General features: G+C 47.3%; 1 protein-coding gene across 1 annotated transcript in view; it reads left to right on the top strand.

The window, feature by feature from the left end:
* The window catches only part of LOC127582231 (neurogenic locus notch homolog protein 1-like), an 81,962-nt gene that overhangs the window by 26,498 nt on the left and 33,066 nt on the right, over nt 1-22,398 (top strand). Inside the window, exons 3-12 of the mRNA XM_052037367.1 lie at nt 3,932-4,197; nt 5,149-5,487; nt 11,283-11,405; nt 12,206-12,439; nt 13,782-13,937; nt 14,289-14,474; nt 16,041-16,154; nt 19,201-19,314; nt 19,915-20,148; nt 20,904-21,014. Coding sequence (XP_051893327.1) covers nt 3,932-4,197; nt 5,149-5,487; nt 11,283-11,405; nt 12,206-12,439; nt 13,782-13,937; nt 14,289-14,474; nt 16,041-16,154; nt 19,201-19,314; nt 19,915-20,148; nt 20,904-21,014 — 1,877 coding nt within the window. The remainder of the gene's footprint in view (nt 1-3,931; nt 4,198-5,148; nt 5,488-11,282; nt 11,406-12,205; nt 12,440-13,781; nt 13,938-14,288; nt 14,475-16,040; nt 16,155-19,200; nt 19,315-19,914; nt 20,149-20,903; nt 21,015-22,398) is intronic.

Below are 22,398 nucleotides of genomic sequence, written 5' to 3'. Positions count from 1 at the left end.
TCACTTTCCTTTCCCTTTTGTCAGGACACTCTCCTGCAGGCCGCTTGCTCTGACGGAGAGGCCTCAGCAGCTGCTCTCCTCATTACCATGTGCACCTGCTGCTTGACAGGCTCCGAGGCCTTGCTCACAGCGAGCAGATGATGCAATTCTTCCTCCCCATTCTCTCTGAGTCTCTTGGCACCCATTGTTGCTCTCCCTCTCTTTGTCTCGTCTTTCTCTCTATCTTTATCTTCTCCTCTTTCTTTTGGTTTCTCTTTATCTCTTTTTGCCTCTTTTGCCTCTCTCTCTCTTTCTCCTTCCCTCTCATTATCTCCATCTCCCCGTCTCTCTCTCTGTCTCTTGCTCTCTCTTGACTTTCTCCCGTCTCTGTCACTTTCTCACTCTCCACTCCCATCCCTCTCTAACACATGAAAATTTCTTTGTGAAATCTGCTGGAAATTTTTTTTCTATATGTGCACAATTCAAGAGAAAACAAGAAAAGATTGTGCTGTTGTTAGCTGCGTCAGTTTGTGGCACTTTGTCAAAGAGTAAAGGCAAAATAGAGCACCTGCTGCCCAGTGAGAACAGAGTTGCCTCTTTATAAATTATGACAATGAAACGTACGAAGATTATTCTCCCTCTCTTTTTTGGATCCTTTCCATCTTGCTCACGCTTGATTCTTCAGCCCTGGAAGTGTGGCCACCACAGGAGGCCATTCAGCCCTTCGTCTGTTCAGCTGTTCACTTAGAACATGGCTGATCTGTATGTCAATTCCATTTGCCACTCTGTTTCTGTAACCCCCCTAACTCTTGCCAATATAAATGCATGAACCTCAGTTCTAAAATGTTCTTTTGATAGCCGTGAGGATTTAGGGGCAGGAGTGCAATGGTCTCCAGTGTGAAGAAATGCTTCCTCACATTATTCCAGAACTCTTAGCCCTAATTTATGCCACCCTCTTCTATTACTCCCCTCCATTGCAATAGTGTCTCTCTATCCACCCATCAAAGCCTTTAATCAAACCCCTTAAGTAAATGACCCCTTAATCAGTTCCCCCATCAACCTGGGGACTATATTTACCTCTTCCATTATTGCAAAGGACTAATACAAAAACAGGAAACAGGAAGTCAAAAGAGTGAAGTAGACTTGATGATAGAGTTGGAAATGGGAAAGGTTTGGATACATTACCCGGCTGTGGGATCTTGCTGCCATGTTTCCCACATTCCACCAGCCTAAGCTATGTGGCTCGAGTGTCTGGAGTGGGAAGGAAGGTGGGCAGAGTGCTGGTTGATGTATACCCATGCCGGCAGGGGCACTGAGAAAAGCCTGCCCCTTGTAGCTCTTACCACATCGGATCACGTCTTGACAGAGGTTTCGTTAAAGCAGACAGGAGGGGGAAGTGGGAGGAATTTCATCACATCGGGAGGTCTGAAATAACATCACTGAAAGACAGAGGCAGCTTCATGTTTCCTGGTGAATGGTGACACCATTCCCCCCCCTCTCTCTCTCTCTCTCTCTCTCTCTCTCTCTCTCTCTCTCTCTCTCCCTCTCCCTCTCCCTCTCCCTCTCCCTCTCTCCCTCCCTCCCTCCCTGTAGTAATAAAATCAAACAGCCATAGCCTGGTCAGGCCAATTGAAGACCTCCCTCTCTTAATTTTCCTTTTGTCCATCAGCAGCCAATCAGCTACATTGTGTTGGCCTCTGGGAACAGATGGTTTGAAGAGGGGCCTCTTTTCACACCCAGCTCCCAACATGTTATTGTTTCTCTTGAAGCCTGTGCTCAAAGGATAAGCCATCAGCCATGTGTGAATGTTGCAGAGCAGGGGGCATTGGTGGAGGATGGGGGTTGGGTGGTGGAGGTCGCCAAATGGCTTGTTTTCACTTATGAGCCAGCAACATTGGGTGTTCGTGTTTGGAGTTTTCCATTCATTCTGTGTGTCTTGGGGTGGGGGCATGGTTGTGCATGAGGCAGGGCTGCTTTCTGTGAGTTGATTTCTGTTCTCCCTCTGAGTGAGGGTGGGGAAAAATTTTGGAAGCGTTTGGCCATTGAGTTGTTTTTCATCACATCTCCCTTGGGGAGATGCCTGTCCCTGAGTGCTGGGTCCATTGTGTGCATGTTTAATCAATGATTTAATTAGTAGGTTAGAGAAGACGGTTGTGGTTGGGGTTTGGAGGATCTCAGTGCCGGATAAAGTCATAGAGGGATACAGCATGGTTACAGGCCCTTCAGCCCACCAAGTCTGTGCCGCCCATCAATAACTCACTTACACGAGTCCTACATTAATCCCATTCTTTATTCTCCCTCCATTCTCATCAACTCCCCCCCAGATTCTACCACTCACCGTCACACTAGGGGCAATTCACAGTGGCCAGTTAATCTATCCATCTGCAAGTCTTTGGAACGTGGGAAGAAAGTGGATCACCCAGAAGAAACCCACGTGGTCACAGTGAAAACATGCAAACTCCATACAGACAGCACCCGAGGTCAGGATTGAACCTGGGTCTCTGGCAATAGGAGGCAGTGGCTTTACTAGCTGTGCCACTGTACCACCCAAATGGGAAACTGTCTTAATAAGATTTTCACTCATCTGTTTTTATTTGGACAATCTGCGTCGATGTAGAAATTAGAGGCCCAAGAGTTCTTAATTGGTATTGAGGAGAAGGTTGCAGGAAAAGGGTGAAGCATTGTTGTAGAGGGGTTTGAGGATAAGGATGTGGATTTTATAACTGAGTTATTGCTGAACTGGGAGCCAGTGTGGGTCAGTCTGCATGGGGTGATGAGTGATCAGGACTTGGCGCATCAGAAACAAGCAATAGATATTAGAATGAGATTAAATTTATGGCTTTTTAATAATAAAAAAATAGGCTGAATGGCAGTCAGGAATGATCCAGTCAGGTAAGAATGAAGCTACTGAATTTTGATTGGTCATGAAGAAGACAAGGCAACACAAAGGTTGACAAGACAGGCATCCAATGGTGACTAACATCCTAGTAGAGTTGGCCATCCTGTGTGATGGGACAGCTCCAAGAAATGCATGGATGAACTCTGGCTGTGCAATGGCAGGAGACTCCAGCCGGGAGGTGTAGGGATGGAGGGTCAGACCATGTGTAACCTGGCAGGAGGAGTTGAAGGTAGAACTGAGAGAAGGGGACAAAGATCGAGCAGGAAAAATAGAAGCAACCTGACAGACAGGTCAAGGCCTGAGGAACATGTGATCCAAAGGGCTGGGATCAAGGTTAAGGAGCATATTACCTGTTGGCAGTAGTTCTTTGTTCAATGGTAGAATTTTGAAGAGCAGCAGGAAGCCATTGTTCTGAACAGGTTGCTCTTGGGAAGTGAGTGGTCTCACCCTTTCTGCCACCTCTTCCTCCACACTATCCACTCTCCATGAGCACCTCACATCTCCTTCCCACCCTCAAATCCCTTGTGACCCACATCCTCAAGACCCCTCATTCTAATTCCTGCCCCCTCCCTAAAGCATTCCTCTCCCTTAAGATGGACATTAAGATTTAAGATTTCTTTATTAGTCACATGTACATCGAAACACACAGTGAAATGCATCTTTGCATAGAGTTTTCTGGGGGCAGCCCGCAAGTGTCACCACGCTTCCAGCGCCAACATAGCATGCCCACAACTTCTTAACCCGTACGTCTTTGGAATGTGGGAGGAAACCGGAACACCCAGAGGAAACCCACGCAGACACGGGGAGAACGTACAAACTCCTTACAGACAGTGGCCGGAATTGAACCCGGGTCACTGGCGCTGTAATAGTGTTACGCTAACTGCTACACTACTGTGCCTGGTATGCCACCTGAACTTACGTGTCTGTACTTACACTCCTGTAAATGACCTTGGGGTCTTTAAAGGCCTTGAAAAAAAGTGTCTTTCTGCTTTGTGTCCAATAAAATGTACAGATACTGTATCTGATATGGGCTGTAATCATCTTCCCTTCCAGGTGCAGTCCAGGGTATCTCGGGGAACGCTGTCAGTTTCACAATCCCTGCCGCAGTTCACCCTGCAAGAACGAGGGGACCTGCAATCCCATTATTCATGGCCAGACCATTGACTACAGCTGCACGTGCAGGCTGGGCTTCACGGACCGCCTCTGCCTCACGCCCATCGACAATGCCTGCCTTAGCAGCCCCTGCCGCAATGGGGGGAGCTGCCAGCTGACAAACAGCCTGCGGGAGTACAAGTGCCGGTGTCCACCAGGTTGGGCAGGTATGTTGCAGCTGCCTGATATCTGAGAATGGTGAGAGTGGGGTGGTGTTCCACACACACTGACCCTCGCTGGGGGACGGGTCCCACACACACTGACCCGCACTAGGGGATGGGTCCCACACACACTGACCCTCGCTGGGGGAAGGGTCCCACACATACTGACCCTCTCTGGGGGATGGGTCCCACACACACCGACCCTCGCTGGGGGACGGGTCCAACACACACTGACCCTCGCTGGGGGATGGGTCCCACACACACTGACCCTCACTGAGGGACGGGTCCCACACACGCTGACCCTCACTGGGGGATGGGTCCCACATACACTGACCCTCACTGGGGGATGGGTTTTGTGGAACACTGATAGACTACTTGCAGTACATGATAGGATAGATTCTTTGTGGAGTGTGAAAATGCTTATGTCAGGACTATACTGGGGAAGAATATACATGGGCTGGGAAGGTAGAGAGAGAGAGAATCAATTCTCTCTGCTGGGGAGATTCCTGAATAAGGGGCCAAAAGCTTAAATTTGGAGCTGAATTGTTTCAGGATAATTCTTCCCCAGAAGCTCTTGAGGCTGAGAATCAATTGAAAATGGATGGGGTTTTGTTGTTGGCGGGGTGGGGGGGAGGTAGTCTGAAGAATTCTGGAACCTATTTGGGACAATGAAGTTATATTACAGACTAACCACGGTGGAATTGAAAGCTGGCATAATTTTAAGGGACTGAATGCCCTTCCTTTATCCAGAGGGCCTTGATGGTTCACAGTGTTGATCAACTGTGAGGGGAGGTTTAATGGGTGAGTGGAGTTGCTGGTAGGTGATTTAGTATGTAGTTGGAGTCTCTGATGCTGAGGAGTGTATAGGAGCCATGAATGGGAGCCTTTGTAGACATACCTTTTCCTTGCTGTGTAATCCACTGTTGAACTGAATGGTTGCTTTACTCCGGTGCCCAGGTAAGCAGTGCCAACAGGCTGACCCATGTGCCTCCAACCCCTGCGCCAACGGAGGGCAGTGTGTGGCATTTGAAGGCCATTATATCTGCAGATGTACGTCAGGATTCCACGGCCCCATCTGCAAGCAGGATGTCAACGAATGTGGAATCAGCCCTTCGCCTTGCCGGAACGGTGGCACCTGTCTCAATGAGATTGGCTCGTACCAGTGCACCTGCCCTCCTGAGTACACAGGTCGCCGCTGCGAGAATCTCTACGTGCCCTGCTCCCCCTCGCCCTGCCAGAACGGAGGGACCTGCCGTCCACTTGGTGATGCCCTCTATGACTGCACCTGCCTTCCAGGTAAGTGCCTAACTCCCTGTGTTAGTCTTCTGTGCCTGCTCACACATGCAGCAGTATGGTGTAACTAACTGCAGGGATCGTGTGGAGGGATTTAAGTGAGCTGGGTTGATGTGTACAATAATGGATACCTGGGATTGAATTACATGCTGAGGTGTAAGTGAGTGGTTTGGTTAATATTTATATTGAATAACAGATATCTACAGGTGTGTTACGTGCTGTGCTGGTTGATATTCAGATTGGTGGATACAAGGAAGAGGTTTACAGGCTGATATCTAATCAAAGGGTTAGGTGTTTTTATAGATAATATGGGTGCATTGTGATTTATAGGCTGGTATTTAATCAGGTTCAGGTGGTTTTTATATAAAACCTAGGCAGCTTCACAGGCAAGGATGCAATTGAGAATTTGGGGCAGATTTATACATAGTTCCCTTGAAATTCGTCTCACATTAGAAGCAATAAACATGTGATAAAGTAACACCACCCTTCAAAATTCATTCCATTGAAGTCAATGCACTGATGCTAGCAATGGGATAAGAATTTCCAGGGATCCACACATAATCCTGGCAAAGCCTCCATATTTGGGAGTTCCAGGTTGAAATCTAATTGAAGGATTTGGGATTATACATAGCATAGAAATTGGAAAGCTGGGAAACATTTAATATTCAAGACTTCGTCCTGTTGGAGTGAGACCAGTGGGGGAGGGTGTGGGGGTGGGGTAGAGAGATCAGAGCAGAGTTTTTGGCTCTGGGACAAGAGGGGCTCATTGTGTCACTCTCCCAGGGCACTGTGATTGAAGCTGCTAATCTTAGAGGAAACATCTGGGCAGCAGCTTCCTGTACCTTCTCCAGCTGCAGACAGACATAGGCACTATAGCCTGGTGAGTGGAGTGAATGTCTGGGGACCTCGCTCACTCCTCCACTCTCAGTCTCCCTCTCACATATCCCCTCTCCCTCTCCCCCTCTTTGATCTTGGGATCAAGCCTTGAGTAATGTTAATCAACATTTGGTCATCCCGTCCTAGTGTATCTTGGTGCACTCAATCAGGAAAGGAAATCTCCCTTCCTTATTTTAGAACTTGGAATTTTGATAAACTTTTTTTTGTGTAATCCGCCCTGACTCCCATCACCCCGAACATAGCCAAGAAGCAGGTTTTATACAAAATAAACTTTTTTACATTTATGGACCCATTCTCTTACAGCACAAAAAGAAGCCACCTTGCCGACTGTGCTAATTCATCCCAGTCTCCGTGCTTTTCCCTGTACAATTTTTTTTCCCTTCCAGCATGTACACAATCCTATTGTTACTGTTAAACTTGCTTCCATCACCAGTTCAAGCAGCATACTGCTGATCAACAATACACAGCATAACAGAAAGTTTTCTTATACTAACACATCTGGATCCTCTGCTTTCCAATCCTTTTGCCAATGGAAATAGTTCCGTTATATTTATTCGATCAAACCATCCATAATTTTCTCTACACGCCCTTCTTCTGCCTGTCCGCAAGCTACCGTTGTCTCCCAGTTTGTGTCCTTCTAACTCTTTTGTGCATCTCGGTTCTGAAGCCTGAACCTGCTGATCTGACTCATCTCCGCATCAATCAGATTTTGAATACCAACTGGCTATTGGATTGTGAGGGGCATTGCAACCCACCCAATTATAATTGATAACCATGCAGGCTGGCATGCATGATTTTTCCTTATGCATCATGAACCAATGAAAAGGACCAACACCCAAGGGAAGATAGGTCAGGAAGAGATTATTTACAAGATGGAGATGTTGCTAGCGAAGACAAAATTTATTAACCATCCCTGAATGCCTTTGAGAAGGCGGAGCTGAGCCACCTTCTTGAATCACAGTGGTCCTTCTAGTAAAGGTGCTCTCACACTGCTGTCATGTAAGAAGTTGCAGGATTTAGAAGGAGTGGCAATAAACTTCCAAGTCTGGGTGTCATGTCACTTTGCAGGGGTGCTTCAGATGGTGCCATCCACCACATGCAATACACCATCCTGACTTGGAAATCTTATCACTGGTCCCTCTAAATCCTGCAACTTCTTACACAACAGCACTGTGGGTATATCTTCACCTAGAAGGACTGCTGTCAGACAGGTGTGGGACATTGTGAGGGGAGATTGGGAAATGAGGAACCATAGACAAGTAGTAGCCAAGGGAGAGGAAGACAAAAAATAAAGGAGAAACTGAACTGATGTGGAGCTTCTCGGTGGAGATCTGGTGATACAGAGCAGGGCAAACAGCTCGGCCTTATACTCACGAGCTGTTGGACAATGTGCAGCAAAGGGCAATTACAAAGGGCAACATGGGCTTTTCATAACCAGTCAGTCTACACATCGTGTGACTATATTGCCTCCAGGCTATAGCTATTCCCACGCTATTCCTGGCTGCCTCTCCCGTTCTGCCCCCTTGCAAACTTCATTCCAAACAACAGTCGGCTGCCTGTATCTTCTCAAGTTTGGCTCACTCAGAACTTTTTCTCATTGAATTACATTGGCTTCTGTTTCGGCAATCAGGTGGTTTTGTGCCTGAATCTCCTTCAGTCACAAACCCATCTGATATTTCTGTAATCTCCTACAGATAATTTTAATTGCACCACCATTGATCGTGTGCTTTCAGTTGGCAGGGTTCTAAACTGTAGAATTCCCTCTCTAAACCTCTGTCTTTGTTATAAGACTCTCCTAAACTGAATTCTTTCACTGTCTCACTGTTAACAACTCCTGATATGACTCAGAGACAGGTTTAGTTTGATAATGACTCTGTGAAGTGCCTTCCAACATGTTACTATAAGCACTATTTATAAACAAGGTGCCTTCATTATTTTATTGTCTTTATCAGGATTGAAAGAAAGACTTCTTTTTATCAGATAGAAGTTTTATTGAAGTTATTTTCATCACTTGAAGTTCAGATCTGGGACAGAGAGAAATATATTTAAAATGATATGGCAAATTTATAGATTAAAGAGTAAAGCCGCTTTCTCTGAGGGCTGGTAATCCGAATAGGGTGGCATAACCTGACGTTTGGAGGGGAGCAATTCATGCGTTATATCAGGAAGCTCCATTTCTCACAAAGGCTAATGGAAATCTTGTAACCTCTTCCCCAAAGAACGTTCAACGTTGGAGATCATTTCAGTTTGTTATTTAGCAAATGCATTAAGCAGTACACGGGCTGGCACATTGGTGTAGCTTGTAGAGCTGCTGTCTCACAGTGCCAGAGGCCCAGGTTCAATCCTGACCTCTGTGTGGAGTTTGCATGTTTTCCCTGTGACTGCTTGGGTTTCCTCAGGGTGCTGTAGTTTCCTCCCACATCACAAGAGACCTGTTGGTTGGTAGTTTAATTGACCACTGGGCGGGGGTGATGAGAATGTGGGGAGATTAAAAAATGAGATTAATGTAGGATTAGTGTAAACAAGTGGTTGATGGTTGTCATGGTGGCTGAAGAGCCTTTCCCCGTGCTGTATCTCTCTATGATTCTAAAGGGAGTGGAGGCAGGTAGATGGAATTATGAAATGGTCAGCCACAATTTAATAGAATGGCAGAACTGGCTAAAGTGGCTGAGTGAGTCCCTCCTGTTCCTGTGTACCGGGGGAAAGGAAAATGGTTTGGAAATTTGTCCTCTGTTGTCTGTACCAAATGCACAAGATATTAATAAATGTGCTTTGAATACCAACTCTGAAATTTCTTTCCATGGAAGTTTAAGCAACTAAGTTTCAGAAGTGGAGTTCAGTGCACATACACTGCTGTGTCATATGATTACAGAGATGAGAGAATTCATAATGGCAAACAGGGAAATGATAGAGGAATTGAATACTTTGTGTCCATCCTCATGAAAGAGGACAGAACAATATCTGCTGGACGTACTAAAGAATCAAACATAAAGCAGGAATGAGAAGCTGAAGGAAACTAGTACTGGGGACAAAACAGTGCTGGATAAGTTGGTGAGAATGAAAGCCAATAAATTCCAAGGACCCAACGAGCAACATTCCAAAGTTTTGAAAGAAGTGGCGGGTGAAATAAGAAGTACATTGGTTATCACCTTTCAAAACTGCAGAGATTCTGGAATAGTTTCTGCAGGTTGGAGGACAGGACAAGTTGGCCAGGATATCAGAACATTGCAATCAGGGGTTAAGTCTGTAAGCGGCAGGAAATTTGGGCTTTGACAAGTTAACTTCCTGTTTCTGACCTCTGTAGAGTGCAGTTTCCTGTTTTGCAGTGATAGGCACAAATTATTATTTTCTTACATTTTTCATTTATTAAACCTCTTTAATAAAATATTAATCTGTTTTATGTGGGTTTGTCATAAATACACACACATAGACGCACAGACACACATAAACACACAGACACACACAGAGTCACAGTCACACACTCATAGACAGACAAACAGATACACACATTGTTAGAGAGAGACACACACAGACTCTCACATGTGGATGCATACACAGATAGGCAGACACATACTCACATGCACACCACATAAATACAAACAAACATACAACTGGAGATTACTGCAAATAGACAACAAGATAAAGGACAAATTACATCAAAACTGGTCAACAAAATGTGCAACCACAAACTACGTTCCTTTGTCTAAGTCTTTTTATTATTTAATTCAGAGGAAATGGGTGTTGCTGGAAAGGTCAACTTGAGTTGTCCATTCCTGTTAATGCAACCAAATCATTCACTGAGCCACTTCAATAAAGGATAAGCAACATTGTGGGACTAAAGTCATATTTTGATCAAGATCAGGGAAGGACAGCAAATTTCCTTCCCTGAAGGAACATTATTAAACTGGTTGGGTTTTCACAGCAACCTGAAAGATTTTAGCTGTGACTCTGTGGTTATTGTTGCTTATGTTGGAAGGTTAAAAGGCTTCAAAAAGAGACTGAGGCACAAAATTGAGGCTGATGTTGCCAGTGTGCTACTGATGGAGTGCTGCACTGCGCCGTTGTTGTCTTTTGGCATCATCTGCCCTCAGTGGAGCAGATGGAGTATTTCTGCCAATCTTCCAGGCCAGTATTTATCTGGAAATGAACAGATTTTCTGGTCATTATCTTGTTGTTGATTGTGAAATCTTGCTGTGCACTGATTATCTGCCACATTTCCTATCGACAGTGATTTGACCTATAACTCCTGGTTCTGGAACACTTTGAAAACTTATGAGGATGTAAAAGGGTTATTGAACGAAAAGCCATTACTTCCACCCTCTATTTCTTTGGAAGACTTGGAGTCATAAATAACTCAATCCCATGGTGCTACTTCCTTCATCCAATTGAAAATATATTTTTTTCTGGAAACACAATGGTGACCATTTCCAAGATAGTTTAGCATCATTCTGGAACATCTGACCATCGGTCTCCCTTGTGCTCCTGGCTGTCAGAGCAATGCTGCTGTTGGAATTATTGCATGGGGGCCGGGATAGCAATGTTTGGGCAATGCCCGAGGTTGGCCACTCCGAGGTCAAAGTGCTCTCCCCAGCACAGCCCGTCACGGAATGCCAGCCAGGTAAATCAGTGACTTACCTTCGTCCTTCGACCCCACTGTCTCCCCCTTCACCTCCAGCACTGCACCACACCTGAGGTGTAAATGAAGAAGGAAACCAATGGCTTAAGCAGTTGTTTAGGTGCATTAGAATTTCTAGGCAGCCACGTGTCTGCCCAATTTCACCCTCGACACTCACGGTGTCTCTTGTCAAGGAGACGATATAGTCTGCACCCATCATCACCCTGCCCCTGAGCCTATTTATCGGGACATTACCAAGTGACTGTTCTGTCTTTGGGTTTGACAGGTTTCTCCGGGCAGCACTGCGAAGTGAATGTGGACGATTGCCCCGAGCACCAGTGCGACAACGGAGGGCTGTGTGTAGATGGGGTGAATACCTACAACTGCCAGTGCCCCCCGGAGTGGACAGGTAAATACTCCAACAGATTGCCTCATGTCAAGCCTGCTGGGCTGTCTCCTGTGAGAGGTATTCTACTTTTGTTCTGAGAATCAGTGGTCTCTTTCCAAGAAATGGGGCCTCTTGGGCCACCACTCCTTTGATGATAACACTCCCAAATTCTTGAGTAACTTTGAATGTAATTACTCCAGCATCGAAAGCCTTCGCCTGCCCTAGTGCTAGGCTCTGGAATTCCTGTCCTAACCCTCTCCACCGCCCTCTTTTCCTTTTTGGCGCCATTGACAACCTTTGGATCCCAGTCCTTATGTCAGCTTGGTGTCATACTTTATAGTCACATCCTGCAAAGAGGCAGAACATTTCACTATCATCACACTGTCGGGGGACCTCATGGGAATGAGGTACTGCCATTGAAAGAGGTCCAGGGGGATAAGAGACCTCTTTGAGAAGGCTCATTAACAAATGGCCTCCCACCCCTTCCAAAGGGTTGCTCAGCTGTGGCATATTCAACCATGGAGAGCATGGTTACATGATGTTCACTTCAAGGAGGTGGGGATCACACAGGAAGGAACTGGGAGCAAGAACCCTGGCTACTCTTTAGTCGGCACACGTCTCATCTTCTTCAGCTGAGGAGAAGCTTCTACTGTCTGGAGAGCCCAGCTCCCTGCCTGTATCATAGCTGGGAGGTTGTAGGTGAAGATCACCAGACCCCCTCCCTCTGTCACACGTTACAGTTCAGGTTTTCTGGTCAGGGGCTTAGTTACTGGTTTTCTGAAAGATTTCCTTTCTCCATTCCCCCAATCCCCTCACCACAGGCCAGTTCTGTACTGAGGATGTGGATGAGTGTCAGCTTCAGCCCAACGCCTGCCAGAACGGAGGCACCTGCCACAACAGCAATGGAGGCTACAACTGTGTTTGTGTCAACGGCTGGACTGGAGATGACTGCAGCGAGAACATTGACGACTGTGCCATCGCTGCCTGCTACACTGGGGCTACGTGTCACGATCGTGTCGCCTCCTTCTACTGCGAGTGTCCCCACGGCAGGACAGGTACAAAACAAGCGTCTTCATATAGCACACTAGCCCTTCCTTGTCTCTGACTTGTCGTCACCTCTGACCGCTTCCTGCCTCTAACCTATCATCACATCTGAGATCTCACTGCTTCCTACCTGTCATCTCCTCTGAGATCTCACTGCCTCGGTCCTTTTGCCCATCTCTGAACTCTTGCTGTTTTTGTCTTAAAGCAGCTTCTGATCACCGCTGTCCTCTCACTCTGACCTTAAGCCACCTCTGACCTTTGTTGTCTCAGACCTCTCACCACCTCTGAGTTCTCGCTGCCTCTAACCCTGCTGTTTCTGCTCCTTTACCACCATTGATCTTTAACCGTACCAATTTTCACTGGGCCCGACCTTTTACTGCTGCTGACATTTCCCCATATCTGATCTTTCGCACTGATCCACATGTGTGAGGATCTGCCATTTGGTAGGATGGATACGGACAGATATACTGCTTGGATAATGAGAGACTAATGGGTTGGAGGTGCGAAGGAGACCGAGAATCACAACTTAATGAAGTTGCTGGTGAATAAATAAAAAAAAGCAATCATCACTTCCAAAGTAAAATTCAGAAGTAGAGAAGTTGCAGCAAATTTGTAGAACTTCGATTGGATGCCATTTCTGCTCTTCAAATTATTAAGGTGGCCGATGGTCGATGTGGTCGGGCTTATTTCCGTGCTCTATCTTCTTTGACCCTGTGACTCAGAAGAAATGCAGAAGGTGCAAACAAAATATTTACGATGACAGCAGAACTGACAGGTTTCAGCCACCAGGAAGGATTGTGGCTTGGCTCTCTGGAATAGAGAAAAGCTGTGGAGTGACCTGATTGAGGTTATTAAAATAATGAAGGCGCTTGATAGGCAGATAGTGGAGAAGCTGTTCCACTTGTGGAAGAGAGAAAGCCCAAGGTCTCAAATGTATGAAAGTCACTAATAAACCTAGCAAAGTCTGCAGCATAATTTCATTTACCCAGAGAGTGCAGAACTCACTTCCTCTTGAAGTGCTTAAGCTGAATTGCACAATCCGTGTAAGGAGAAGCTCGATCAGGAACTGAGGGAGAAATGGAAGAAAAGAATCAGCAATGGGGTGAGATGACGTGAGATGGGACAGGGCTTGTGTTCAGCATAAGCAATAGCATGGACCAGCTGGGCCGAATGGCTTTTCCACACTGTAAAATTCTTGTGTAAGCCAGTCATTCAGCAAAGGCTTGGATGGGTGATTGACGGAATGGGAATTTGGGATACTGCACGCGTGAAGGATAGACTGGATGGGCTGAATGGCCTGCTTGCTTGTGGAATACTCTCCCTGCTGATCCTCTCCTTTTGCCTGTTCCGTAGGCCTGTTGTGTCATCTGGACGATGCCTGCATCAGTAACCCCTGCCACGAGGAAGCCAACTGCAGCACCAACCCTGTCAATGGGAAGGCCATCTGCATGTGCCCAGCAGGATTCTCGGGGACCGCCTGCAAGCAGGATGATGACGAGTGCTCTCTAGGTAATGCAGGAAGCCTTCAATCCTTTGGTTTGGTTTCATGTTTCTTTCTCCCTCACTCCCCCACCTTGCGATGAAGTTCTGCTAACTCTTCCCTCAGTGGTGCCTTGCTGGATCACTGAGAATGATGCTAAGAGGGAGAGAAATTCCAGCTTCTGAACCACATGCTTAAGCTGGACTCACAGGAAAGAAACTACAAGTCTGGAGGCAGAGAAGTGGCTAAAGGAGGAGCAAGACTGATGGAGGAAATGAGGGAGAGGAAGGCAGGGGAGGGAAGGAGCGGGGGAGTAAGGGAGGGCAGAAAACTCTGTGCGGTGGTCTTTTAAAGCTCTTTCTTGTTGTGACCTTCCACAGGTTCTAACCCTTGCGAGCATTCAGGGAAGTGCATTAACACGCTGGGCTCCTTCATGTGCCAGTGCCTGCCTGGGTATCATGGCCCTCGATGTGAGCTGGACTTCAACGAGTGCATGTCCAGTCCATGCCAGAATGATGCAACTTGCCTTGACCTGATTGGAAGATTCCAGTGCATTTGCATGGCCGGTAGGTACAGAAGCCCATGGTAATAAAAGGGATCGGCTGGGAGTAGTGGTGGGAGGTGGGGAGTGGGAGCCCAGAGGATGGTGTAAGGATCATTGCTCTCTCTAATTTACTAACCTGGTTAGACAACTTAATCAGAGCTTAACTTCAAAGATTGCACCTAATGTGACACATAATACTGTGAGGAGGACAGTCACAGACTGTGGATAGATGCCTGCATTTGAAATTCAATGCAGAAACATGTGATGCAGATGGTAGAAGATCAAGGAGAGGCAACACTAATTCACTGGCACAGTTTTACAGAGGATTCAGAAACAGAGAGCTGGGGAGTGGGTCCACAAATGTTTGAAAGTGGCAGAACAAGTTGAGATGGCTGCTGAAAAAGAGTGTATGGAATCCTGGTCTTCAATAATAGAGGGATAGGATCTAAAAGCAAGAGCATTGTGCTAAATGACTGGGAAAATAAGTTCAAGTCCCACAGGGGATTGTTAGAAAATTTAAGTTTAAAATAAATCTAGAAACAAAAATTGTGATCAGTAATAGTCACCATGTCTAATTGGTTTACTAGTGCCTACATAGAGAACTAAACCTGCCATCCTTGTCTGGTTTGGATCTCTGTGTCACTCATGCCCCACACCAATAGAGATTCTTAACCACCAGTGGCAGCTTGGATGTAACACCACCCTCCCAGGGCAACGATGGGCGGGGTGACAAGGACAGGTTACATTAGAGCCTGGCCACTCAACCTGTGCCTGATGGGACTCAGGTGTCGCAGGTTTGGGTTGGGACCTTGAATTTGGATTGGGCTGAGCCAACACTTTATAAACAAGTCCACCAAGGCTCAGTACTCAAGGTAATTAGCACATGAAGGAGTTACTACTTCTCAATGTCCTCAATTCACATGGAGTTCAGTTAGCCAACTGAGCCTAAGACTTGACTCTACATATTGGGTTCAGGTTGGGTCAGGCATCACAATAATACTTGGCCATACTTGGCCATGGTTGGGTTGGGTGCAGTTTGGGTTATAATTTTACACCTGAGTAGGCCTGCAGGTTAGACAAAAGGTTTTCTCATCGGGGTTGATGTGGCTGAGATGTTTAGGACAATTACAGGATTCAATGGGATGGCTACAGAGAGACCATTCTCTTTGCTGGGGACCTTATTTTACAATCAGAATCGGGCCATTGAGTACGTTTGGCCACACAAAGGGTGGCAGAAATCTGGACCGTTCTCCAATTCCCCATTCCAAGAATGAAATCAGTGGATTTTGTTGGGGAAGAATATCCACAGATCTGGAGCAGAGGTGAGGAACTGGAGGTAAGGACTGCATCAGGCAGGGTCAGATTGCCGAGCAGGGGAGAGGAAAATGATGATTTGTTTTGTGTGCTGTACATTCCAGTGGGATTCTGATTCTGATTCAAGTGGGAATTTGCCTTGAGATCCTGTTAAGGTTTTAACTGGAGAAAATAAATACTTTCTCCCCTTTGTCTCTAATTCTCAGAACTATCACGCTGAAACATCTGATTCTCCTGAAGGAAATGGTTAATTCTGTTTATTATAAAATTGCAGGTTACACGGGACTTTACTGTCAGATTGATACCGATGAGTGTGCCAGTAATCCATGCTTAAACAAGGGCAAGTGTATCGACAAAATCAACGAGTTTGAGTGCGAATGCCCTTCAGGTTGGTGCCAATAAACATTCCTCCTCACCCCAACCCCCACCACATCCTCTGTGTACTGTGAGCAAGGCCAGGGATTAATCCCGGCCTCCGGGCAGGCTTTAGCTGCCAAGACAAGGCCTACATGCTCTCCCATCCCCCAGCCTTTGGAACAATCAGTCCACTGCCAGGGTGGTTCTGCTCACAGAATCTGAAATCTGGGAAATGAAAATAATAAATTCAGGAAAAAATAATCAAGTTTATTCATTTCACTGATATAATACCTGAGTGTGCCCAGATACATTGATAATTGGAGCCTCGAGGGACATGCACCATTGCTACACCCAGCACACTCAGCTGGCACCCCTCTCTGTTATAACTTTGAAAGCAGATCAAAGCTTATTTACCTGTTATTTTTTAATGTTTTTTCCCCTTTAGCTCCCACCCCCTCAACAAAGACATAGACCAGCATAAGTATACAGGCTAAAGAACACAACAAATAGAAGGAGTAACAGTAAATACCAATCGTCAAACCTGCGCCACATTTTAATAAGATCAAGGCTGAACCTGTTCCACATTTCCACACAGCTATCTGAATGAAAGGTCCCACACACACCGACCCTCACTGGGGGACGGGTCCCACACACACTGGCCCTCACTGGGGGAAGGGTTCCACACACACTGACCCTCACTGGGGGACGGGTCCCACACACACCGGCCCTCACTGGGGGAAGGGTTCCACACACACTGACCCTCACTGGGGGACGGGTTCCACAGACACTGACCCTCACTGGGGGACGGGTCCCACACACACCGACCCTCACTGGGGGATGGGTCCCACACACACTGACACTCACTGGGGGACGGGTCCCACACACACCGACCCTCACTGGGGGATGGGTCCCACACACACTGACCCTCACTGGGGGACGGGTCCCACACACACCGACCCTCACTGGGGGAAGGGTTCCACACACACTGACCCTCACTGGGGGACGGGTTCCACAGACACTGACCCTCACTGGGGGACGGGTCCCACACACACCGACCCTCACTGGGGGAAGGGTCCCACAGACACTGACCCTCACTGGGGGACGGGTCCCACACACACCGACCCTCACTGGGGGACGGGTCCCACACACACCGACCCTCACTGGGGGAAGGGTCCCACAGACACCGACCCTCACTGGGGGACGGGTCCCACACACACCGACCTTCACTGGGGGACAGGTCCCACAGGCAGAGGGAGGGGGTAATAGGCCTCAGGCAATTATGGATTGTAACACTTAAGGAAGTGAGGAGGAAAGGGGAGGGAGAGGAGAGAAGGAGGGGAGGAAAAAGAGGGAGGAAGAGGAGAGTGCTAGGGGATAGTGAAGAAGGGCAGAGGAATAGGTGGAGGGGAAGAGGCAGTGGAGGAATGCTGGAAGCTGATAGAAGAACGAGGGAGGCTCTTGCTGAACAAAGACGTGCAATGAGAAATGAGACGTGGTCTGAATGGAGTCTGAGGGCTTTGTGTACCAGGAGCGAATGACAGAGAGTTGTGAAGTTCAGGGACGCTGGCTGTCAATGGCTGGTGTCATTGTGAGGTCAGGACCATTCAGCTCCCCATTCTCAGTAACCATGGAGCCCCACCACAGTGCTGGGAAATGCTGCCTCAGAACAACTACCTCGAGTGGCCCTTTCTCCTGGAGCAGCTGGTGAGGCCGTGCACTCTTCGGCAGCTGAAGGCCGGAGTCAACACTTCCCCAGCCTCACTGCTAAATCAGTGACACGCACACACTCACGCGTGTGCGCACACACACACTCATACACACACACTCACACACACTCACTTTCATGCACACACTCACTAATGTTCACACACACTCGAACATGTATTCACCCTCTCAAATACACACGAGCACTCACACACAATCTGCTACTTAAACGCACAAACTCTCACAGCCACACACAAACTCACCCTCACTCAGACTCACTCACACCACAAACACATACGCACACTCAGCACATGGTGATTCAGACTCGCACGCTCGTTCATGGTCACACTCACTCACACGCACATGCATTCACAAACACAGACTGTCTTACACACTTAGATTCATACTCACACACATTTTCCATATACATGTACTCATACACGATTCCCACTCACACACATGTATTCATGTTCACTCATATATACACACACTCATGCTCTTATACACAAACACACATTCACACTCATACAGTCACACTTACATTCATGTGCACATGCTTACATTCACACACACACTCATGACATACTCTCACAGATACACTCCCTCAGGTGTGTATGCACACACATACTGAGATACTCACTAATACACACACACAGTCACAGGCACATTTGCACACACACACTCTTACACAAATTCTCTCTCTCACACACATGCACGCACATTGAAATTTCACCCACCCTACATACACACACATAATCTGTCACTGACAGACACATGCACACACATTCACTTATTTAACACCCACCCTAGAATTTGCTCACTTGCATTCATTCACACTTGACCACACACTCACTCACATACACACGCGTGCTTACTCTCTTGCTCATACTTTTTTCATACTTATACATATTCAGATTTACACACACACACAGACACACCACAGACAGACAGACACACACACACACACACACACACACCCACCACAGACACAGACTCACTAGAAATGAAATGTGGTCTGAATAGAGTCCGAGGGCTTTGCGTATCGGGAGCAAATGGCAGAGAGTTGTGAAGTTCAGGGATGCTGTTGTTCCAGGTTCCTTATTGGAAAGTTTGTCCAGAACTTCCATGCTTCTTGAAGTGACCAGAATGCTCTGGTTAGGCTGCATAAATTGACTTCCTTACTCCCTGGCTGGACATAAGATCCCTCCATGGACTCAAATAATGAACCTCTTCCTCCAGTGCTCCTTCCCCTGCCCTGAGCCTTAAAACACCTGTCTCCTTGCCCCACCCACCCTTCGGTATCCTGTAACATTACCCAATCTGAACCCTGTCTCACTTCCGACCCAATCACCCGGTTCTGTTTAACTCCTCAGGATTCAATGGTAACTTGTGTCAGATCGATGTGGACGAGTGTGCCAGCACACCCTGCAAGAATGCAGCCAGGTGTGTCGATGGACCTAATAAATATCACTGTGAATGTTTGGAAGGTCAGTGCACACACTCCGCCTCATCTCACTTACCCTCACCTTGCATCCTCTCAGTCCAGCCTCTGAGCAGCAAGTCCCACTGAAGCTCACTCTTCCCTCCTCCTCCCTCTTCCCCCTCAGACTTGTCTCTGCTCCACCCCTCCAAACCTAACCTCACCTCATCATTTTCCCTGGTTAGACCTTTCTCCCCCAACTACTCCCTGTCTGGTTTTCTCTGTGCTCTCTGCGCCTCTGTTTCCCACCCCAGGGTTTCTGCCTAATAACATGAAACCTGCTTTTCTTCTTAATTAATGAACAGTGTTAATTCCTGATGGAAGCAGTCCCATCCAATACAGGAAACACTGTTGTGATCACCAAGCAACCTTCATCTGTGTGTGTGTGTGTGTGCGTGTGCGTGTGTGTGCGTGTGCGTGTGTGTGCGTGTGTGTGTGTGTGTGTGTGTGTGCGTGCACGCGTGTATGCACCTGCTTGTGTTAACTATTCTCTGGCTCTTTCCCCCTTACCTATCTCTCTCCCTCTCTCTCTCTTTCTCTCCTGCTCTCTGTCCCCTTCCTGATGTTCGCTGCCTTTTAGGTTAATTGACTTCTTGTTCTGCTCTAGGTTTTACAGGCACACTTTGTGAGACTGACATCAATGAGTGTGAGCAGGATCCCTGTCACTATGGTACATGCAAGGACGCCATCGCAACCTTTAATTGTGTGTGTTTCGCCGGCTACACAGGCCGAGTCTGTGACATAAACATCAACGAGTGCCAGAGCCAGCCCTGTCAGCATGGTGGGACGTGTCAGGACAAGGTGGATGGGTACACGTGCTCCTGCCTCAAGGGCACCTCAGGTATTGGATCCCATTCCCTTTTTCCCTCCTCCTCTGCCCCTCCATCAACTCCCTTCACTGCATTGCCCCCTTCCCCCTTCATCCCTTTCCCTTTGCCCCTTTCCCTTTTTTCCTCCTTTCAGACCCCTTAACTCTCCCTCCCTTTCTCCCCTTTCTGTCTCCACTTTCCTTCTCCCTCTTTTTCTCTTACCTGTCTTCCTTTCTGTCACCCTCTCTCTCCCCCCTTCTCTCTCTCCCTCTTTCTCTCCCCCTCTTTCTCTCCCCCTCTTTCTCTCCCCCCTCTCTCTCCCCCCTCTCTCCCCCTTTCATTCTCCCCTTTCTCTCTCCCTTTTTCCCTCCTACTTTCTTTATCCTCCTCCTCCTCTCTCACAAACCTTTTTGCCACCACATCCATAATCCCCACATCTACTGTTCTCTTCCCCAAAACACTCCCCTTCCTACCCACTGTGTTTTCTCTCATGTGTCCTCAGTCAGCACTTATCCCTCAAGCAAAACCTTAAAACAGTTATTCAGATCATCATCTCATTGCTGTTCATGGGATCTTGCTGTATTTGAAACGACTGCCTCCTTTCCTAGAGGAAAGAACTTAGTTGACTGGAGAGTGCTTTGGGTATTGTGATGCTGTAAAAGTGCTTTCTTTGCAAATGCAAATCTTTCTTGCTTTCACTTGGAAGTTTCTTGTGTTCACATTTTCTCATTGTGTTGATGGAGGATTGAGTTTCATAAAGTTTGGTTATTGTATTATTTACCCACAGGTGTAAACTGTGAAACGAACTTGGATGATTGTGCCAGTAACCCCTGCGAGTATGGGAACTGCATTGATCAGATCAACAGCTATGACTGTGTCTGTGAGATGGGCTACACTGGTAAGGCCAATTTTCACCTCTGTGACATTGTCTCTGCTCATCTAGTGCTGAAACCTTTATCCATACCTTGTTAACTCTGTTCCAGTGCTCTCTGAGCCAATCCCCTATCCTCAGCTCACCCAGAACTTCGTTTCCCATAACATGCTCACACCAGCTCCTCCAGCCTCACAACCTCTGAGAACTCTGGGCACTTCACCGAATCCCTAGTTTTTCTGGCCACACGATTGGCTGCCTGAGCTCTGAGCTGGGAATTCCCTCCCTCAACCTCTCCGACTCTCTTTCCTCCTTTAAGACACACTTTAGAACCTGGCATTTTGACCAAGGCTTTTGTTCTGTTACTCCACATGATTTGACATGAAACTTTGTATGACCTCACTGCTCTGAACTCTCCACCACCTTAAACTCACCGTATGAGTGTGGTTGATGTTTCCCTGGTGCACCACCCCTGACCAGTTGCCTGCACCCGGCTGAGGCAAACAGTGCAAGACCTCTTGCTGACCAGCACTTTGAACTCCAGCACTTGCTTCAATGCATTTCTGCAATATATTTCAGTCTTCTGAATGTCAATCCAGACCAAAATTTCACTTTTGATGAAGGAGATCTTGTCTCCTGTTACTTTCCCTGCACATTACAGAGTCTTAACGCAATCTGAGCAGTTTACACCAGGCTGCTAGCTTCTGAGAAAGTGGGAGCATAAGCCTCTATATTTCCAAGTGATGGAGAAGGAGGCTGTTCAGCCCATTAAGTCCAGGTCAGCTCTCAGGGCAATCCCATCGACCTTGTGGAGACAGAAGCGACTGCAGTTGCTGGAATCTGAAGCAAAAAATAAACTGCTGGAGGAACTCAGCAGGTTAAGCAGCATCTGTGGAAGCAGAGGGATTGTTGACATTTTGGGTCAAGATCTCCTTACCCCCACGTCCCTCATCCCTCATTCACTTTATCCCTCAACCCCACCCTCCTTCCTCATTACCCCCTCACTCTTCAACCTCCTGGTCTCTCATCATCCATTCTTGACTGTCTGCTTTCTCCTCAACACACATCCCCCATTGCATTATCACCTCCCCACTATTTTACACCACCTCCAACTGCCCTGCCCCCCCCCCGTACCTCTTGGTTCCCCTTGACCCCTACATTCTGCCTCCCCACTCTAACCCCAGTGGACATTCTCCTACTCTATGAACAGTGAGACACAAAGCTCCTTGTCTCTGGGCATGCACGACCAACACAGCCACATTGCGGTTACGGCCTTTGGCAGCAATGGTCCTTTGGGCTCCACACCCACCCCTTTAAGGTGGGTGCCCACTAACTGGGGAATTTAAATACAATTTTACCAGGCCAAGAGGCTGAGCAAAAACATTTGAGTTGGCGTTGCCAGAGCAACCAA

Source organism: Pristis pectinata, chromosome 23, assembly GCF_009764475.1.
Source record: "Pristis pectinata isolate sPriPec2 chromosome 23, sPriPec2.1.pri, whole genome shotgun sequence".
NCBI lineage: Eukaryota > Metazoa > Chordata > Chondrichthyes > Rhinopristiformes > Pristidae > Pristis > Pristis pectinata.
This window is presented reverse-complemented; position numbering and strand designations above follow the sequence as displayed.